Genomic DNA, 21,844 nt, shown 5'->3' on the forward strand with positions numbered 1-21,844 from the left:
TTGAAAGCACACACATAATTGCTCACATGCATCTACACGCCTGGGTAACCTCATCACAGATGCCATCTTATTTCCAGATGTTAAACTTTAAGATGATCTATATAAAATATTCTTTTACTTATTATTCCCAGAATGAGAAGGTCAAACTGTTCTGAAATGTAACTAGTGGAGTAAAGCAAAAGGACAAGTAGAAACCAGTGGGGAGAGCTGTTAACACAAACATCAGCCTCGTGCAACTGGCCTAGTATTAGCATCCCCTCCCCTCTTCAGGTTTCATGGGTCAGAGAAAGCTTAGTTTTGGATTTTCTTTCTCGATCAGTGAACACCACTTTCTTTCTGATGGTATCACTACTGGGGAAAGTTTTTTGGTGGTGTTGATGTTTTCTGGCTTCCTGTAAATGAGTGTCTTTCCTTCTCCCTGGGTTTTTCTTCTGTCATTGTGTCTGAAATCCCATTGCAACCAGGTCTGATCATCCAGACGATGCCATTCCTAGTCTTAGCTTCTTCTACAAAAGCAGATGGTTGGTGGAACAAGATGCCTGGTCTTCTGGGGGAAGGTTCTCTAGTTGAGATCTTTCTGTGAAGATCCTATACACTAGGAGCTGCAGGGACACCTGAATGTTTAAGACTGGCTCTCTCTGCTCAAAGCATTTATGGTGCAATTAGGAGACGGGGTAGGAAGCCCTTACTAGAGGTGACTTAGCAACCGGCATAGTGTGTGACATGCCTGGTGAGTGACTCAGACAGTAAGCCCTGTGGGAACCTGGAGAGGGAATCTTCAAGAAAGGCTTCCAGAGAGCAGGAAGGTGGAGCTTTTAAGCTGAATTTTGGAATTAGAACTCTCATTCAGATATAATCCCTTTTGGGACAAGTAGAGGTTGATGAAGACATACCTGGGTGGCTCACTGTCATTTCTGTTGGGAGGGTTCCAGGTCTAGGAGCTCTGACTGTTCCTGAGGGTCCTGTCCTCCTTCCTCTCGCACCTCCTTTTCCGATCCCTTCTCTGCAGTGGAGCTGGTGGCCATGCCCCACCCCAGCCCCTGCCAGCTGTGGGAGGGGGAAGCAGCCTAGGAAGGTGTGAAGACAGGGAGTCCTGAGCCCTTGTTCCAGTCCTACTACCGGCTTGCTGTGGGCGGTTCCCGAGTTCCTCCCGTCAGTGAACTCAACTGTCATTTAAGTCTCTTGCAAACTTCACTACTTTCACTCTCTGTAGCTCCAGCCCACCTCACTTTTGCTATGAGGGCTACCCCTCCCCAAGCAGCCATGCTACCCTTTCTACATTAAATCCATCCAGAGGAGAGCTGAAGCAAGAGTCATTTCTGTCTGAAGTGAAATTACTAACCTATTATTATGAGAACAGCCTGGGTTTGGATAGAAAACCCTTTGGTCTGAATCTTTGCGAGCTATAAATGTTGGAGGCTTTTAGAACCTTGTCCAGTAACAGAATGTGAGGGTCATGAGGCTAGGCATCACAAAATGCTTAGTAATGATAACAGTGTAGCCGGTGGCTTGCTGAGCCATGGCTGTGTGCCAGGTCTGTGCTTACATTCATCTTCACAAATGACAAGGAGTGCCCTATTATTGTCATCCCCATCTTATAGTTGAGGGAACTGAGGCACAGAGGTTGAAGAATTTACCCAATGGCACATATCCAGAAAGTGGTGGAGATGGGATTTGAACTCCGGCAGATTTATAAACTATAGAACCAGGCATAGTGACACACGCTTATAATCCCAACAACTTGAGAGACTGGGGCAGGAAGATCGCAAGATTGAGGCCAGTCTCAGCAACTTAGCAAGACCCTAAACAATTTAGCAAGATCCCGTCACAAATTTTTTAAAATATTTTTTAAAGGGCTGGGGATGTGGCTCAGTGGTTAAGTGCCCCTGAGTTCAATCCGTACTACAAAAAAAAAAAAAAAAATACCAACAATGACAGAGTGTTGTTACTATTCCTAACTGATGTTTGAGAGATCTGACAGCTCTCACCTTGAAATTTTTCCAAAAGAATTTGGCTGGTCGCCAATGAGAGCTCTGGTTATGTTGGGTGCTACGCAACTCATTCCAGAGAAGCTAGGCTGGTCTTTTGTTTGTTTTCTGGTTTGGGGTTTTTTTGTTTGTTTTCTCACGCAGCAAAAACTACTTATTTGTGAGACTAAATGTGTCCCAGAGTCTCCATGAAGAAAAATGACTCTCCCAAAATCACACTGTGAATTAGTGAGCAAACTAGAGGTAGAAAACAGGTATCCTTAAAGAGGACTCTACCAAGCCAAAGAACATTAGCACTGGAAGAGTCCTGAGAGGGATCTGCTCATTTTAAAGATGAGAAAACAAAGGCACAGAGAGAAACATGGTCAACCCTGTGTGTCTGTGGGTGTCACATCCACAGATCCAACCAACTGTGAGTCCAAAATGTAGTTATGCCTGTGATGATTGCATCTGTACTGACTGAATACATACGGACTTTGCTGTCATTACTCCCTAAACAATACAGTGTAACAACTATTTCCATAGCATTTGCATTGCATTAGGTATTAGAAGTCATCTAGGGATGATTGAAAGCATAGGGAGCATGTGCAAACACCACACCATTCTACATACGGGATTTGAGGTTGCACATTTTGGTATCTGCAGGGGGTCCTTTTCTACACCTCAATCCCCACTCCCCAACCCCATAAAAGGAAAGGCTAGATCAGGAATCCTCTGCTATTTCTTCCAGGTCTTTTTAAAAATCACATTCACAGCATCCAGTGGGGAACATATTTTTCTAAGCCCTTCTGCTCATGCCAATTTATTCAGAGTCAGGACAGTTTAGGGAGAGCTTAGTTAAGGATGCTTTTCTGATCCAGTTCCCTGTCGGGCCACTGTGAAGGAGGTCTCTGGAGCCCACTTAGTCACTCAGCAGCCACCAAATGATTCAGAACAGTTCGGCCAAGGTTAGCTTGATGTTTCTGGCTTGTTTCCTTAATTTGTTAGACTCCATCTCCCAATTTCTGTAGTCACAGACCTGACTGTACTTGTAGGCAGTGTGGAGCTCTGGGGTAGGAGGCAGGTGTGGGTTGTGCAGCCCTGCCTGGCAGATGGAGCTGGGCAGAGCTTCCAAGGAAGAGCTGTGCAGGCCCACTCGGCAGAGCCCCTGGCTCCTCGTGCAGTCTCCGGACACAGCTCTGGATACCTGAGCCCACTAACACTTAGCCACTGAGACCCACAGTGAGGCAAACAAGAGTAGCCTTGTCCTCAGGACAACTGAACTCAGCAAGTGTGACTCAGGACCTCCTTGACGGGACACTAAGCACTGAGAGGGGTCTCTCCTCTAGCAGGGACTGCACTAGGGGACTTCATAGCTTGTAAAAAGATTGGCTATGATGGAGCAGAAGTTTTGAAATTGTTGAATTATGTGGAAGACTCAGAGACAGCAGAGAGGTCCCGTTTGGCATTCTCTGGGCATGTTGGGAAAGATTGCTTGGCAGAGGCTGCATCTTTAGAAGGGGTTGGGCATTGGGGTTGTGAATTCTAAAGTAAGCTTACTCAGTTGCTTTCTTTATAGTAGTGGTTTATAAACGTCCAAGGTTACATTAGAATTGCTATGGATGGAGCCAGGGCTGGTATTGTGTGCTTGTAATCTGTAGGAGGCTGAGACAGGAGGATTGCAAGTTTGAGGCCCGCCTGAGCAACTTAGTGAGACCGTGTCTCAAAATTTTTAAAAAATAAAATAAAATAAAAAGGGGAGGGGATATAGCTCAATGGTAGAGTGGCCCTGGGTTGAATTCCTCATACAGAAAAAAAAATAAAAATAAAAAAAAAAAGTTGTGTGGGAAGAGACAGGAATCTACATCTTTTAATAAACAACTCAGGTAGTTCTGAGGTCTGAGTCCCTCCTGAAACCCTGAAGACAGAAATAGGAGCCTAAGTGGGTGGTGGGAGAGAGTGTGGTACAACCAGAAGCTCAAACTGGAATTTCTGTGATGATGCCGATGGGCATCTGAATGGCACGTATCCCCAATATGTGGGACCAATGTAGTGGCTTCCACGTGAGGGAGGAACCAGGATGCGTTTGTTATCTGCTCTGAATTAATCCCCACTTTGTAAATAAGTACTAAAATGCTGCTACTAACTAACCCACCCTTCTCCTGGGGTTCTTTGCCAGGAACAACACAAATGTGGAGTCGAACATGGTGTTCTTACCGCCCCCTCTTCCCTCCCTGTCCCCTGTGCCCACCTAAGATCATCTTCCCACACTCCCTCTGTCTTCTCTTGGTGAATTCTAACCCATCTTCAAGATCCATTCAAAAAGACACTCTGTGGGTGTTCCTGGAGATAAATCTTATGACGACTTTTTTGCACAATTGTAGGAAATGTCAAAATGTATATGGAAGTAAAACTCACGATGATTCTGTCGTTCACATATTTCTAACACTGATAGTTTTCTATCCAAACTTTTCTCCATGAGTTGTTGCTATTTGTAGAATTGGGATTATATATTATGCAAGATTTGAGAGCAAGACAAAACCTTTAATAGGTACAACCTTCCCTTTCCCACACCTGGAAACCAACCACTTACAGTTTTAATCATGTGTTCATGGCTAAATATTTCATTACAAGCATTTTCCTGTCATCAAATAATCTTCAAAAATAAGATTATTTCAAATGAAAGATAATCTATGATTAGTTTGCTTTTGTGTATCATTTTTTTATACACAAAACTTACCAGGAGACCTTGAACATCACTTCACTTCTTTGCACCACAGTGAACAGATTTGCCAAATGGGGATAATAATCATTTCTATCTTATAGGATGCTATAAGGACTGAATGAGTTAATATAATCAAGGAGTGAAACTCAGTGGTAGAGCCCATGCTTAGTGCATGTATAAGGCCCTGGGTTCAATTCTTTGTACTGGAAGAAAGAGAAAGGGGTTGAGTGTGGAGAAACAGAGAAGGAGAAAAAGAAAGAAAGAAGGAATGGCACATATCCCCAATATGTGGGACCAATGTTGTGGCTTCTGCATGAGGAAAGAACCAGGATGCATTTGTTATCTGCTCTGTCTTAATTTCCACTATTACAAAGGCAGTTAGAACACAGCTTTCCATGTTAATACTATGTTAGCTATTATCATTTATATACTATATATAATTATTAAATCTTCATTTATTGTCTAGTAACAGAAGTCATGAGTAATTTTGAACATACAAAATGGAAACGATATAAAACTTATTTCATATATTACCATATTCACAATGTATACACCAAACTGTTAATCCTGGCCAAGACAATAGAACTTTGGGTAATTTTTTCCAATTTTTTAATGTATATTTTTTTAATTTCAAGGGGTTTCATCACACACAAGATTTTGTAACTTGATTTTCTTACCTCACGGTGTACTTTAAATATAAATAAGCACCAGACTCATTCTTCTTGTTCCTTTTTTGCTTAATTTCATTTCACTTTTAATTGGCAAAAACCAGTTGCACCTACCTATGGGATGCTCATTCTCTTCCATGGCTGCATGATTCTCTGCCCTATAGCTGTGCCACAACGTACCTGACATTCCCTTATCCGTGAACTCTTTCTCCAACATTTTTACTATTACAAACAATACCACTGTGGACATTTTTACGTGGACATCTCTGTGTACTCACGTGAAGTTTTCTGTGGGAGAAATTCCTAGAGGTGGAAATACTGGCTCTGTGGGCTTGTAGAGGTTTAAAGGTTTTTATACTTGTTGCCAAATTACCCTCCGCACAGGTCATACCCATTATACTCCCACCATTGGTGCATGTCAGCACTCGTTTTCCCACTGGGAAATGAGAACAACATGAGCCTGTCATCCTGTGCTTTAATGTTTGCCAGTCTAATAGATGTAACCTTTGTGTCATTGTAATGGTTTCTCTCCATGATTTTAATTTTCTTTTAATGGTAGTGAGGTTAAAATCATTATCATGTTTATTGACCGTTTGTATTCCTTATGAAAAATCTCCTGCTCATTGCCCTTGATGGTCATGTGTTTCTTTTTGTCTTTTTTTTTTTAATGTCTTTGTAAGTATATGTTAATCTAGTAAATCTCTATCTAGCATGTGGGTTGCAACTCTTTATCAGTTTTCACTTTATCAATTTTGTTTCAATTTTTTTCTCCCTTGTCTTCAGACTGGGTAATTTCTACCTATCTGTCTTCAAGTTTATTCATCTTTTCCTCTGTCATCTTCTATTCTGCTATGAAGTCTGCCCGTTGAATGATTTAATTTTCAGTTAATTGATCTTTTTTCCAGTTAAAAAAATTCCATTTGGTTCTTTTCTATTTCCCTGCCAAGGAGCTCCTGTCTTTTCATTCATGACTAGCATATTTTCCTTTATTTCTTTGAACCTGGTGCTTTAAAGTCCTTGTATAATAATTTCAACATCTGCATAATTTCACAGTTCATCTCCATTGATTGTCTTTCCCTTTGAGAATAAGTCACATTTTTTTCTGGCTCTTTGCATGTTGAGTCATTTTAGATTGTACAGACTGTGTCTGTATTCTGTTATTTTGTTTGAGTAATCCACTGTGGGGAGACTCACTGCAAATCCTCTCACCTGTAAGTGAAGCAGCTCCAATCTCAGTTCTTTCCTTCATCTTCAGTTGCATTGTGTGTGATGTGTCTCATACATGTGTGATTCAGGGGTCACTCAGAGGCTGGGGTAGAGTTTATAGACAAACTTGGGGTACCTTTTCCCTGATTCTTTCTTTCAGAACACTCCCCCTCACTCTCTAGCTATCGTAGTCAGCCCAGGATCTGTTTCCTGGGTCTTCAGGCCAGAAGGATATTGGGTTATCTATTTTAGAGTTTTTTACTATCCTTCACTTTTCCCTTACCATAGCCCCTCCTTGGGGCAAAGTCACATAAAGTACAACTCATCCTCCAAGTTTTGACTCTCCTCCAGAACCTTCGGACTTTGTTTACTCTCATGTTGTTGTTTTTCTTTTCTTTTTCCTTTATTTTTTTTTTTGCAGTATTTATTTCCACATTCAAAAGCGTCCATGTGTCCTATGTTTATCCTCCAAACGGAAAGCAGAGCTATGGGCTTTGTTTGTAGGGCCCGTGTCGCTGTAGCTGATTGTGCCTGGCGAGGGGCAAACAGTGACAGAAGTTTGCAGATAGGACACAGAGTGCTATTGTGGATGAAGATCTCCCCAGGGCTGATCTGGGTCGTGCTTCCATTCAGGCCTCAGCAAGAGAGTGTGTGTGTCCCTTGGCAGGATGTCACTCCTGCTGCAACTCCACTCACTGTCAGCCCACACCGGATACAGCGATGTCCCCAAGAGGATGAAGACTATCTGGCCAGCTGCCTTCTATTCATTCTGCTCCCCAGAAAGGCAGTGGACCATGGTGGGCAAGGCTTTGGCTTTGAAAGTTAGGCACGTCTGGGTTCAGACTTTGACTCCGTCATTGCTAGCTGCTCAGTGTCTCTGAGCCTCGGTTTCCCCTTTTATGAAATGAATCTAAAAGTAGTACCCACTTCACAGTCTGTGCGGATTCCCGTGGGACAGTGCTCACCCAACCCATTGTGCAGTAGCTGGCACAGAGTTAACTCACCTGATGAGGACCAGGGTGCTCTGCTGCCAGGTCAGGGATGTGGTGTTGTGCCACTTGTCTTCTGTGTGACCTTAGGCAGGTTCTGCAGTCTCTGGTTCTATCTGCAGGAATTTCCACGTCTGGAATGAAGCCTGGTTTATGCGAAATGACCTGGGCCCCATATTCAACGGATGGCAAGTGTTGGATGCTACCCCCCAGGAAAGGAGCCAAGGTAACCCTCTGCTGGCCCTGCTTTGGGCTTAGCTTCAAGTCATGAGCCTCCCCGTTATTTACAGCAGGACAGCGACACAAGTAGAAACCTAGGCCTCTCCCTCACTGCAAAGTGTAACACGGTTTTTAACACTGTTTTAAAAAATAGTTTCCCCCCTCCTCATCTCATCTGGCTCGGGCTGCTACTTAACATGGTGCCTCCTCTGCACCCCGTCTGGCTGCTACTCCCACGGGAGAGGCCCCGGCATGTGCCAGGTGACTTTCCAGCAGCTTGTCCTTCTCAGCACAGAAACCTCCTGGCTCCCGTTGGCCCTTGGGATTTATTCCACGTTCTCTGCTCTACCCCAGACCTCAGGATTGTGACCACAGCAGTGCCCTCTCCTCCCTGGGTGGGCTCACACACAGCTCTCCTTCCAACAGGCCACCGCATCTCTGTTCCAGGCCTGAACTCTGACCCCTGGCCTCTCCCCCTCCTCTCTCCCATCAGAGCTGGGGTCCCAGGCTCTCTTGGGGCCTTTCCTCTTGCTTTTCTTTCCTCCACGGCATGTCTTGTCTAGCACCTTCATTTTGACTTGTTTCTTTGAAGCCTAAGCTACCTGTGCTGCGTGCCAGAGGAGGAAGGTGAAGATCAGGGCGCGAGAGCTCAGAGAAGCAAGAGCTCCTGGGGGCTGGGCACTGGGGGAGTCTTCCAGGAATAAGAGAGCAATGACCTTGTAGGCCAGAGTGATTCGCAGAGGAAGAAAAGAGACAGTGGCCATGAGCACAAGACAGGGAAGACTGTCTTCTTTAGGAAACAGATCGACAGGCCTGGACCGGTTGAGATGAGGCACCCAAGGGAGGCTGGATGGAGCCAGGGTTAGGTAAGAGTGGAGTTGGAGAAGGGTGCCATTGCAGAAAGATAGCAATGGGAAGGTGCCCGCTGAGTCCAGATGAGTTGGGCACACAGTCCCCACTGAAGGAGCTTGGCCAGGGCAGAGGCAGGGGGTTGGCATGACGGCAGAAGGTCCGCAGAGAAGCAGGCTCTGCAAGGCGGTGGCAGATGGGTCGGGCCTTAGCATCTACGCACCCAACCTCTCGTCCCGGCCACCAGGAGTGTACCAGTGCGGCCCAGCTTCGGTGAACGCAATCAGAGAGGGTGATGTGGACCTGAATTTCGACATGCCCTTCATCTTTGCGGAAGTGAACGCTGACCGCATCACCTGGATCTATAATGCTTCCAATGGCAGCCAGAAGCAGAACGGCGTGGACACTCGCAGCATTGGCCAATTCATCAGCACCAAGGCGGTGGGCAGCTACTCTCGCATGGATGTCACGGAGAAGTACAAGTACCCAGAAGGTAAGAGGGCCCTGATGGCTGGCCCCACAAGGCTCCAGGGTGGGCAGGTAGTTTTGAGGGTGGAGAGGAGAAAAGGCCTCATTCCCCTGCCACCTTTCTCAGCTACTTCTGCCTGAATGGTAGGGTGGCTCCTTGGCATGGAATGTCCTTGGCAGTTGCCCTGACAGTGGGGACAGGAATGTCAATAGTAGCTGCATTGCTGTAGAAGTTTGATTCAGGGCACAGGGAGCTGTCTGCCCAGCTCAGCTCCAGCTGTGTCTCCTTGTCAGTGCACAGCTGGGGGAAGCATTAGGACTGAACCTCACAGGGGGAGACATGTTACCCATGAAGATCCCCAAGGTTTGGGGAAAGATTTTCCTGTCCTCCTGCTCTCCTATCCTCCATTTGAAAACAAGAAAGGGACAAAGAAACCTAGAGACACAGGCCTGGGCGATGTTCATTTAGAGGCTTCCCAAAAAGCCAGATGAGGTGTGATCGCATGGTAAGGCCAACGCTCGAGTCCCCAAAACCTCCAGCATGCACACCAGCGCTGGTCCTTGGGGTGGCCTTGAAAGGCCAGGTGTTATGGGGCTCCCTGCACTCCAGTTCCATCTGTTGCTTGGAAATTGTTTTGGGAACCAGCAGCATAGTGGTTGATTCTCGGTGGTGGCAAAAGCTCTGCCTGTGAAGGTGAAGTTCATGTTTAGAAATAGCCCAGAGTAATGTAGCACTTGTTCTAGCAGGCCATGGTCACTCCTTAATGGCTTCAATGGTTCACTCTTTCTGAAATGTTTGGAAATAGTTGATGCATTGTTCCTTGCAGCTGATTCCCAAGGTCAAGAGGAGAACTCTTGCAAAGGTGCTCACAGTGCCCCCTAAAATAAGCTTGAAATCTTTTGAGCAACTTCTGGTTCTTCTTGGTGTTGTCCAAAGTTTACAGAAGAGGAAAGCTGAGACAGGGCCTGACCCCTGTGCCAGAGATACGACCCTTCTGAGTGGCGATCTTTGTGGAGATTTTTGAGAAATACCTCTAGGGTCATGAGATTGATGGCCTCAGTTTGGCCTCCACCTATCTCTGCAGGCTATCCCCAGAGTGGAGGTCAGATGAACCTTCTGTCAGTCCATAAGCATGCAGGGAGCCTGTCAAATCTAAAAAAAAAAAAATAATTAGAGCCAGGGTTCTCCAAAAATAAGTTATATTTATTTGGGAATGGCAGAGCATTGTAATGGGAATACACGTACCATAGTGAACAGTGGGTGTGTGCAAAGAGAGTGAGACAAGGAGACGTTTTTTAAGGCAAAAAACAAAGATTACATCAGATATTTTGATGCAATAAACTTTGGGCAGAATGATTAATAACCAGAGTGACATCAGTCCAAGGGTTAACAGTCGCTGGGAAGATGTCCTTGTAGAGGTCATTTTTGTGTCTGGCTGTGGTGGCCTCTGTGAAAACTCTTGGTTCTGGCAGAGTCTTTTGAGTTCGTTGCTGTCAGTCCATCATACATGAGAATTCTTTCTTCAAAATCTCTCAGCTTCATTAAATTATTATTATTATTATTATTATTATTATTATTATTATTATTTTGGTTAGGGTTGACACCAGCAACTCCATTTTTATGCTGACAGCTCTCCCCAGTCATTCTTGAGTGCCTGCTTCAGGCTTGGGCCCGGGGCATGAGACAAGAGAGAGCACAGCAGACAGGGTCCTGGGGGAGGCAGATGGAGAAGGAGGGTTTTTCAACAATGTCTCTGTCGGTGTACAGAGAACAAGTGACCTAGGACAGAAAGTGAACTCCAGTTCTACCACTTATAACTATGCAGCCTCAAGCAGGTTTCATATGATCTCGGATTCCTGGTTTCCTCACTGGGAACATGGGAATGGCAATACCTGTCTTCAGTTGGATTTAAATATAGGGCTGTACGCAGTGTGCCAAGTGCAGTGCCTGGCATCTACAGAGGACTTAATAAATAGTGTGGTAGCCTATCTTAACATCTGTAACCTCCCTGGAATAATGACTTCCCAAGGCACTGCTTACTTGCATATAGGAGCCTATGAGTCTCCTATTATTCCTGCACCTTGATCCTGCTCTTCCGGGGCTCTGGCTAACCCAGCCAAACCCCCTAAGCAATGGAGAGAGGCTAAGTAGGGGGTCCCTGCAAAACTCCTGGAAATGCCTCAGCCCTGGCATGAGCAAGACAGATCACCCTGACCAGTGTTGCCCGGTTTTTCTTACCTGATAATACCAGCTTGTCTCTGAGGGCCCCAGGGAGGAAAAGCTCATAAAATGGGTTGCTAAGCATTTACACAACAGCAACACCACAGGGAGAAAACAGCAGCAGGAAGTTTAGTATTGAGTAAGCCCAGCAGGTGACCTATATAGGCATCTAAGCGCTGAGCCTCATTGTGCAAACACACCTGCTTGGAGGTCCCGGGCATAGAAGGCTCAGATCCCTGCTCGCTCCCAGCTCGCTCGCAGCCCTGGGCGTGGACTGACAGCGGACCAGACAATGGAAGGGCACCCAAAGGAACCCAGCCTACCAGCAGCTCTTGGCTCGGGTAATCAATCTGGCTGCCTCCTTTCAATAGGGCGTGTGGGAGGAACCTTAGGCCAGGGCTCTAGAAGGTCCCTTCCTCCTCTGCATCTAATCCCCAGCGTGGCTTGGCCCAGTCACCTCTTAGCCTGATGTGCTTGGATCCCTCAGCCTCTGAAGTCTCTGCCTATAACCTACAGGCAAGAGCTCACCAAGTTGTAAAGTGCTGACCATAAGTCACCTGGCACCTTAGAAATGTCACAGGTTGGTTGAGGGAGCAAGGGTCCATCGGGTGGCCTACAGAGGTCAACGTGGTCATTCTTCCAGATTCCTGGGAGAACTCTCCTTCTCCTTCTCCAGGTCCAGGCAGGGAGGCTCACGCTGCCTAGCCGGCCTCAGGCTGCAGCCTGGCAGAGGCCAGCAGTTGGTTACTCAGCTCTTATTGCCCCCAGAGCCCTTTTTGGGTACATAATTGTCACTCTCCAAGGGTTCCTTATCCCCCTCATATTGGGCAGCACCCTCAACTGCATCAGAATCAGAAAACCCACCCTTTTATTCATAACTTAGAACCATACCAGCCACGGGAAGTTCTAGTTGACAGGCACAGACACAAATGTCACTCTCTGACTTTTAAAGTGCCTTTAGACACAAGGCAGGGGAACACAGGGAAGTGTTTTTGAATTTTTTTTTTTTTTTAACAAAATCAGGTCTAAATCATAACTTTGGTTTTTGTATTTTGTTTTTTTTTTTTCTTATGAATTCATCAACCTTTTTCAGCTCAGTTTTTATTATTTACTTTAAAATGGCCTGTTAAGTCCCATAAAAACCTTTAAAAAAAAATAAAGCAAGGTATGGTGGTCTACACCTGTGCTAAGGCAGGAGGATCACAAGTTTAAGGGTAGCCTGGGTAATTAAGTAAGATCCTGTCTTAAAATTAAGGCTGTGTGGTAAGATCACTCTGGGTTCAATTTCCAGTACCAGAAAAAAAGAAAAAAATCTAACTTGACACAAGAGAATGATCAAGCCATATAGTAATCTTGGGAAGGAGCAGACCAGCTTCATGACAATATTGACCCGACTGGAGAAAGGACCCGAGACCAGCAGCCTGGGAGCCTCGGTTAGGAGTATGAATGGATATGTTGCTTTGAGTGTCATGGTGGCAGAGCAGTAGAGCCAGTGTTAGTTCCAGGACCCCCCTTCCAGGTAGGCCACTGACCTTCATCCCAGTTGCTGCCACCTCTCTGAGATGCTGCTGCCTTTTCCCAACACCCAGGTTCTGGTGAGGAACGACAAGTGCAACAACGGGCAATGAAAAAACTGAAACCCAGTGCGTCCATCAGGCCAACATCGGCCGAGAGTGAGGAAGGAGAGGGGTCGTCGCCCAGCATCTCTGGAAGGTTCAAGGTCAACGGTGTACTGGAAGTAGGCCAAGAAGTCAGCCTAGTCCTGCTGCTCAAAAACCAGAGCCAGGACAGAAAGACGGTGGCCGTGCACATGACCGCCTGGACCATCGTCTACAATGGCACACTTGTCCACGAGGTGTGGAAGGACTCTGCCATCATATCCCTGGAATCCGAAGAAGGTAACTTGTCCTCTAAGCGGTGCAAAGTAGTTAGCAGTCTGTGGAGAACAGGAGGGTTCCTGCTGGGCTCCCGGTGAACTAGCTGATTGGGGACAGAGGAATGAAGGAGGATAACCCTTAGATTTGAGTGCTTGGCAGTTACCATCTCTATGAACAGCATTAAGTCATGATGGTATCGACACCCTAGGAGAGGGAGGGAAGGAGACGTTGGCAGCTCATAGCCACAGCACAGGCATACACACCCCAGCAATTTGCAGAGTGTCCTTAAATACTACTTTGTTCAAATCTTCTCCAAGAGGGTAGATATTAGTGTCCATGTTATGGAGACAGAAGTAAGGTTTAGAGATGGCATCAAAGCCCGTGAGTGGCAATACCAAGGTCTTCATCCTTGGTTTCCAGAGCCTGTTTGCCATGTCACCATTCCCACCTTCACCCTGCCCCCACCTCACTTCCCCTCCCAACGGATCGCTTTTCAGGTTCAGCCCCAGGTGGACTGTAATATACCACAGGGTCTCGAAGCCTCCCCAGTGCCCCCCAGAGCTGCCAGGGTGTGCGTGGAGTTCTTGATTCCTGACAAAGTGACAGGTTTTCTTAGAGCTTTGAGCATTTGGGAGGAACAGTGACTCCTTGCCCCAGGGTGGTGCAGGTGGGGAGGGAAGAGGCGGAGCGGAGGAAGCCGGGTTTTGTGGGATCAGAATGCAGGTATGCCCACACTGGCAAAATCCTTCCAGCTGTGATGAAAAGTTTGGACTTACAAAGCCGATTAGCAAGGGCGGGGTAGCTATTTGCTTCACATAATGGAAACTGATTAATGACGTAGCCCATCAGGAAAGAATTGTGTCTGCAGGGAAATTGAGATGTGCTTCACCTGTCAGAAGGCAGCATCCTCCACCAGTCTCTTGTGGCAGATTTTGGTAGAAATGTTTTAAATATCAGAAACAACTTTTTAAAATGTTTTTAAAATTTGTTCTAATTATTATACATGACAGTATAGAATGCATTATGACACATCATACATAAATGGAGTATAACTTCTCATTCTTCTGGTTGTACATGATGTAGAATCCCACTGGTCATGTTGTCACATATGCCCATAGGGTAATACCGTCTGATTCATTCTACTATCCTTACTACCCCCTCCTTTCACTCCCCTCTGTCTCATCCAAAGTACCTCTGGTTTTACCTAGCCACCCACTCTTTGTGAATTAGCATCTGCATATCAGAGACAACATTCGGCCTTTGGTTTTTTGAGACTGGCTGATTTCCCTTAGCATAATATTCTCCAGCTCCATCCATTTACTTGCAAATGCCAAAATTTTGTTGTTCTTTAAGGCTGAGTCATGTTGTATTGTGTATATATACCACATTTTCTTTATCCATTCACCTGTTGAAGGGCACCTAGGTCATTCCATAGTTTAGCTACTGTGAGTTGAGCTGCTATACATAAAAGGCACACTGAGAACAGTCATGGCATGGCTGGTGGGACTGAAAATTGGTACAACCATTCTGGAAAGCAGTATGGAGATTCCTCAGAAAATTTAGAAGGGAACCACCAATTGATGCAGCTATCTCATTCCTCTGTATACTATATTGATGCAGCCACATCAGTGTTTCTTTCTTTTTTTTTAATTACAGCATTACAGTTATACATAGTAGTTGGGTTCATTTTGACAAAATCATACATGCATGGGATTCGATTTCAATCCTGTTTGTCCCTCCCTCCCTCCTCTTCTCTTTCTCCCTCTTCTCCTCGCTCTACTCTATTTATCTTTCTTTCGCTAGTTTGTTTTTGATTGCTGCTTCCTACATACACATACAGGTGATATTATTTACCTTTGAAACTCAAAGGAGGATTTTGTATTGTTTGTTTTTGTGGGTTTTGTGTGTGTGTGTGTGTGTGTGTGTGTGTGTGTGTGTGTGTGGAGTGTGTGTTAGTAGTAGGAACTGAACCCAGGGCCTCACACATGATAGGGAAACATTCTACCACTGAGCTACACCCCCAGCCTTGGAAGAAGCTATTTCTGGAGGCCAAAAATAATCCACATAAGGGAAATGGGTTCAGAAATGTCCTTTAGCAAGAGACAGTGGACCAAAATGGGAAAGAGGTGGGGAGGCAGGCATAGTGGTCCTGGAGACTTGATGCTGTCTAGTGCTTGCTGATTGATCCTAGGTAAGTCTCTTGCCCTCTCTGAACCTCAGGTTTGGATCAAGACGGTTCAGTCACTGAGAGGGTTGGAGTATCTGATGCAAGGGACTGTCTTTTCCATTCTGGGGACAGTCATGGCAAATTCTCTCCCTGGATCAAAAGCAGCACAACTGCATGAGGGACAGCAGTGTCCAGGGCCGTCAGAGCAGGGGCAGTGCCTGTGGACTGCAGTATCAGAATAGGAGATGCCCTGAACCCTGGAGAGGAGCTGGACAGATGGACTCCGGCCAGGGAAAGCAGTTCCATGTAGGGAACAAGAGGCAGGTGGAGAAGGGCAGACGTGCCTGTTCTGTGTAAGGAATGATGAGAAACGTGGAGGTGAGCCAGACACAGCAATGCAGGGCCAGCTGAGGGTCTGGGCTCCATCTCTGAGCTAGCCAAAAGCCATGGAAGATTTTTATTTTAACATGAAAGAGGAGCAACATGATTTAGAAAAATGTGGCCTTGCAAAGCTTTGTCACTGGCGTGTGGATGATTCCAAAGTAGGAGAGCCCAGAAGCGGGTTGGGGAAGATTTTGCAATAGAATCCCAGGTCATTAGATGACTGGGAAGGCTCAAAGTGCTTCTTTAGCTGATACCCTGGTCTCCCTCCCCGGTTATTATTGTGTTGTCATCGTCATTGTTACTGCCATTAGGCCATCAGTTAACATTCCCACTCCTCCTGCCTCTTTAGGAGGAAACTTGCCTTTAACATTTTCCAGAGCAGGGGGTGAGGAAGCCCATCCTTTCCAGAGTCCGCCCAGCTCCCTAGAGCTCTGGGCCCTCCCTGGGCCCTGCCCTGGAGCCCACCCAGCACGGGGCCTGGCCCAGGGAAGACTCTCCTCCCTGCTTGACAACCAGGGTCCATCCCCACCCTCCCTCCATTCCCCTGGCTTCTTCTTACAGAAGTGCAGCATCCTGTGAAGATCTCGTACGGTCAGTATGAAAAGTACCTGAAGGCAGACAACATGATCCGGACCACAGCCATATGCAAGCTGGCCGATGAGGACGAGGTGGTGGTGGAACGGGACCTCGTCCTGGACAACCCCGCGCTGATCCTGGAGGTAAGGGGATGGGAGGAGTGCCTCGGCCCCCAGCGCCCAGCCCCCTCAGCTCGGCACAAGCGGCAGAGAACCAGGCTCAGCTTGGCTCAGGTCTCTGCCAAATGCATCAGCCCAGGGCCTGCTCAGGCCTCAGTGTGTGCTTCCTGTCTGGAGAGATAAACAGGCACAGTTGCTGGCTGTTTCTTTGGTTCCCATTCTAGACCCACTGGGGACATCAGTGAGGCAGGACTGGGGAGGGGCTCGCTTTAGCCTGTTGGACCATTACCGAGCACGTGCTGGACTCTGGGCCATGCTGAGCCCAGGAATCCCAGAGGTCCAGGCTCAGGAATCCCAGGTCCACGGAGAGCTCCAGTGACCTTCCATGGCTGCAGCTCAGTCACTGCCCATGGATCAGATAACTAGCAGACTTGACTCCCCACATCTCCCCAGCCTCTGGAGCCCAGGGGTTGTGGAATCATGGACTCTTAGAAGCCAAATCTCAGGTTCTTATATCCTGTCATTCACATGTAGGTAAAGCAAGGCCCAGAGAAAGGGTAACAGCCAGTTCCTAACAGAGCTGGGGCTAGACCTCTGGCCCCTTCCCCTAAATCTATGTCCTTTCCAAGGTTGGTCGCCATAGCAGCATCCAAAGTGGCTGAGCCCTAGGACCCTCTCTCTGTGTTCAGAGCTGGCCTTTGTCTGCAGACTCTGCTCCCAGACTCCCTCCTAGGAGCCCTGCCATGCAGGGGCCCCAGCTACCACTCTGTCCCTTCTTCAGTGCCAAGAAGGAGCATCTGTGTGGACTCTAAGCCTGCCTGTCCCCCTACAGCTTCCCCAGTGCCTGGATGGCCCATATGAGGACAGCAGGCAGAGGCAGTAATTCTGACCTCAGGCTGAGCAAACAAATGGGCTCAGATCTGGGCCTCAGGATGTATCAGCACCGACACACTCTCATAGGGATAATAAGACACTTCCCTTTCAGGGTGCCATTTCCCCTGGGAAGCCTTTCCTGACGCCCCCAAATCAAGCTTGCTCCCCAGTTATACACTCTGCCTGCCCGTCTTCTTCCTTCACTGCATTTGTCCCAGCTGAAATCTCTTGTTTATTGGTACAATGATTTGCTCCCCTCCCTGACTGTAAACCCAAGAAGGCAGGTGCTCCCTGTGTTCCGGGCTTTTCACTGTCCCCAGGGCACAGTTTCTTAGTAGATAATCAATATTCGTAAAACACAAAGCACGCCCTCCTTGGGTCATGATCGGCCAGAGCTGTTGGTCTGGGCTCGAATTCTTCCCCCCAACCCCCACGGGGGGGGGGGACAGATGGCATTGTCTGTCCCCTCATGTCCCCTGTACTGTATAGCCCTCTTGCTTCACAAGGCTTTGCCAAGACACTCTCCCCATCTCTGTTGACACAACGGATGGCCAAGTGTGGATGGCCAAGTGTCCGTTCCAATGTCTCAGGCTAGAAAATGACGGTGGCTAGCAGCCAGCTCAGTTATGAAAACATTTTGCCTTAAAATGATGAGTGTTGAAATGAAGCTGTTTTTCCCCATTCCATTCCTTTATCCAATATCTTCAGACCTCCTTAGAGTTATCTTTTATTCAACATTTTAACCCTACGTCTTTTGGATCTCCATATCAAGGTTACTTTATCTTTACAAAGGAAATCAGAACACGCACAGGCCAGAAGGGTCCCATCGTCAACCTTTAATCTTTATGAAACGCCCCTGAGTTTCCTTCTTACACTCATGTTCTCTCCTCAAAGCCTCCAGACAATGGAGACGTTCTTGACTTGATTGAACAAATCAAGGCCTCGCTCACTCAGAGCACGGCACAGATTTTTAAGCTCGCCAAGGTGATTTGTATAAAAAGATAACAATTTGGGTAAAATCCCATTATCTCATCTGGCACTGATTGACAATTAGCATTGAGGACCTTAGGTGGTGGAGTCAGAAAGTCGAAATACTGTTCCAAAAGTTGACATCCTCCAAATCTGTGACCTGTGGTCCTCAGGCTCTCCTTCCGGTGTATTTACAGATCAGGGTTAGTAGGAGAAAAGATGATCAATAGCAATAAAGAAAAAGAAACAACACGTGGAGATCTCAAATATCGATGGAAAAACTATGACATCTACTTATGTTATATCCTAACAGCCTAAAATAGTGCTTCACTCTTAAAATTATACCATACACCGTCTCGAGACCACTTGAACTATGCACAAATTATTGGTCAGTATTGCAAGGCCTGTCAAAAGGAGCAAAGGCTCTGGAACCTGCTAGGCCCTGCTGCTCCTAGTGTGTGGATTTCCCAAGTTATTGCATTAGTCTGAACACTTTGTCACTATGGAATGAGTTGCTGTGAGGACTAATGACAAGAAAAACAAAAACCAAACTAACAAAACACAGCAACCTCCCGTGATCCTAAAAGCAGAAGAAAAGAATTCCCCCAGCCACACAATTTCCATAATACTTTCCTTCCTGTCTGTGATCTCATTTGGTCCCTTCTAGTACAGGAGGGATAATTGTCGGTCTTTACCAGGTATGTCTGTCCAGAGTGCTGGCCAGCTCTTTGCAGAAGGATAACAGCTTTCTCTGGGCGTGGCGGCACACACCTGTAATCCCAGCAGCTTGGGAGGCTGAGGCAGGAGGGTTGCAAGTTCAAAGGCAGCCTCAGCAAAAGCGAGGCACTAAGCAACTCAGTGAGACCCTGTCTCTAAATAAAATACAGAATAGGGCTGGGGATGTGGCTCAGTGGTCGAGTACCCCTGAGTTCAATCTCCAGTACCCGCCCCCCCCCAAAAGGACAATAGCTTTCATTTTAAATAGTCCAGGTTACTTTTCTGACCCCGAGTCCTGGCTTCACTTTCTTTATCCTTGACTGGTCAGTGTTGGAGCCCTACCCAGACCACAACATGACACACCCAGAACCAAAGTTTGGAAGGAAATCAGTAGACTGGGCTGTCATCAAAGAAGAGTGGCATGGATGGAGGTGGGGGGACCTAACACCTGTGACAAGGAGTGAAGGGCTCTGGCTGTGAGTCGGGATCTGAGCAGCCTCAGAAGCCATGGGGCCTCTTTGGAAGAGAGAGTCTGGCTTCAAGGCGAAAAAAACAAGCCCAATTACTGGGAGGTTCAAGAAAATGTTATTAAATTCAGCATGAAAAATGTCCTAACACCCCAACAGCTGGCAGTTGGGATGAGCTGTTCTGGGAAGCAGGGGGCTGTCCTTCCCTGCGGAGTAGCAGAGAAGCCCTCCTGCGCTCTGCTGCTGCAAGAGACCTTCTCTCCCTCTGAGCCTAGTTTTCAGCTCCATAGCATGGGGTTGATGGTGCTAAGAATCCCCTACATGGATGTTGAGAGCCATCGGGCACTTACAAGGGCTAAATAAATGGCCCTCCCCTTTTCAGGATGTTCTCAGTGACACCTCCCCCATCTGTCACCACCTCATCCTGCCCCGCCCTCACCACGTGGCCGTTCTCCTCCACAGGTGCTGGATCAGGCTCAGGTGCAGAAGCCTTTGAATGTGCAGATGATCTTCTCCAACCCCCTGAACGAGCCGGTCAAGGACTGTGTGCTGATGGTGGAGGGCAGTGGCCTGCTTCGGGGCAACCTCAAGATCGAGTGAGTCCCAGGCTGGAGCAGCTAGTAAGGGGATGGCAAGAGAGGGACAGAAGGCCTGCCCTGGGCAGGACAGACAGAGCTCTCTCTGGCCTTGAGTTCTTCACGTTTTTTGGTGGGGGGGGGGGGCGCAGGAGGAGGTGGTCTTGAAACTCAACAGTCTGCATTTGCATTAGGTTTGGGGGTTCACCAGTCCTGAGCTCCTGGGAAGTCCCAGTCGCCAGAGCTAAGAGCCAGCCCTCAGGGCCCATGCTTACAGGGCCAGGGATCTTCCCCCACAGTCCCCTGTTGGGTGTCATAGGGCTAGAGGGTCCAGGTGACCAAGAGAAGCAGCTGGAGGGAGCTGAAGAAGTGGTCAGGGTTGGGGTCACAGAAGGCCCATGGGGCCCCAGGTCTGTGTCTCTCACATCAACACTGCTCTGTACCCTTCCCCATCAGCGTGCCAGCTCTGCGCCCCAAGGAGCAGTCCAAGGTCCGTTTTGAGATCCTGCCTACCCGGAGTGGCACCAAGCAGCTGCTGGCTGACTTCTCCTGCAACAAGTTCCCCGCCATCAAGGCCATGCTGTCTATCGATGTGGCTGAGTAAAGGGCCCCGGCACCCTCCCTACAAACCTGGGTACCACGCAGCAGGGACGCTCACCCGTGGAGTGAGACCCCTGCCCGTGTTGCCCAGACTCCACCCTCGGAGGCTGCCGGACATGAACTTCCAGCACATCCCCCATCAACTCCGGGCCAGGCCTTAATCGCTGGCCTGTGACTTAATCATTTTTGCACATTCCCAGCTGCTGCCCCCGCTGCAGCTTCCTGCTGTGAACCCCATGACCCTGCTCACCCTTCAAGCCGGTCAGAGCACCGACCCAGGCACTCTCCAAATGGATACGGGGAGGAGCCAGTCTGGACTGCTTGGTGATCCCCAGCGTGCAATTGGGACACATCTGCTCCGCCCTTGGGTCACCATGGACGGCAGGGAATGCTTAGTTGATCTGCTGTAGCGTAACATCCTTACACTCAAAATAAATAAGTGCAATCACATGGCAACAACTCTAGCGACTGCTGTTTTGCCTGGGCTGGTGGAGGAGACAGAGGGGCCAGGGTCAAATCCTTGTGGAGAAAGGATGAACTTGGGGGAGGCCCTGTCCTCTGTGTTCCAATGCCCGTAGGAGGTGGAGTTCTTCTGTGGGGCTCCAGGTGCAAAAATAGGAAGACATTTCAAGCCAATTCATGGAAAGATTTCTAACATGAGGTCTAAAAACAGATAAGGCTGCCTTAGGAGAGAGTTTCTGGTCACAGTAGGCTCCAAGGACACCCTGTGTGCTGGGCAAACTCTTTTAAAAAATGTCTCTACATGTTTCCCCATTTTCTGTTGCTGTAACAAAAATTCCTGAGGCCACATAATGTTCAAAGAAAAAAGAAACACTTGACTCACCATTTTGGAGGTATCAGCTCTGGTGAGACCTTCATAGCAGATGGCAGAAGTATATGTAAGAGGGACTGTCTTGCTCTGTTAAAGCAACTTGTTCTCATGAAAATTAACTTGAGGTTCCAGGAGAACTACCTAATCCCGTCCAGCACCTCCTGGTGACCTAATGGCCCCCCAGAATCTCCCTCCCTCTTAAAAGTCCTTCTAGCTCTTAATACACGGCCACCCTGGGAACCAAGCCTCCAGTCTGTGAACCCAGACCACAGCACCTCCTGGGTGCCTCGCCCAGGACAGAGGTGCCACTTCAGCTGGCCACACAGTGCTGTTGACCAGAACCTTCTCTGCCTTTACACGTGCTCCTCAAAGATTC

General features: G+C 47.6%; 1 protein-coding gene across 1 annotated transcript in view; it reads left to right on the plus strand.

Moving 5' to 3' along the window:
* The window catches only part of Tgm3 (transglutaminase 3), a 39,247-nt gene extending 18,152 nt beyond the window's left edge, over positions 1 to 21,095 (plus strand). The window contains exons 8-13 of the mRNA XM_048811207.1: positions 7,678 to 7,781; positions 8,871 to 9,116; positions 12,902 to 13,210; positions 16,302 to 16,459; positions 19,924 to 20,057; positions 20,493 to 21,095. Of these exons, the coding sequence (XP_048667164.1) occupies positions 7,678 to 7,781; positions 8,871 to 9,116; positions 12,902 to 13,210; positions 16,302 to 16,459; positions 19,924 to 20,057; positions 20,493 to 20,640 (1,099 nt within the window). The 3' untranslated portion in view covers positions 20,641 to 21,095. The remainder of the gene's footprint in view (positions 1 to 7,677; positions 7,782 to 8,870; positions 9,117 to 12,901; positions 13,211 to 16,301; positions 16,460 to 19,923; positions 20,058 to 20,492) is intronic.
* Positions 21,096 to 21,844: the final 749 nt, after the last annotated feature.

This window comes from Marmota marmota, unplaced genomic scaffold (genome assembly GCF_001458135.2).
Source record: "Marmota marmota marmota unplaced genomic scaffold, marMar, whole genome shotgun sequence".
NCBI lineage: Eukaryota > Metazoa > Chordata > Mammalia > Rodentia > Sciuridae > Marmota > Marmota marmota.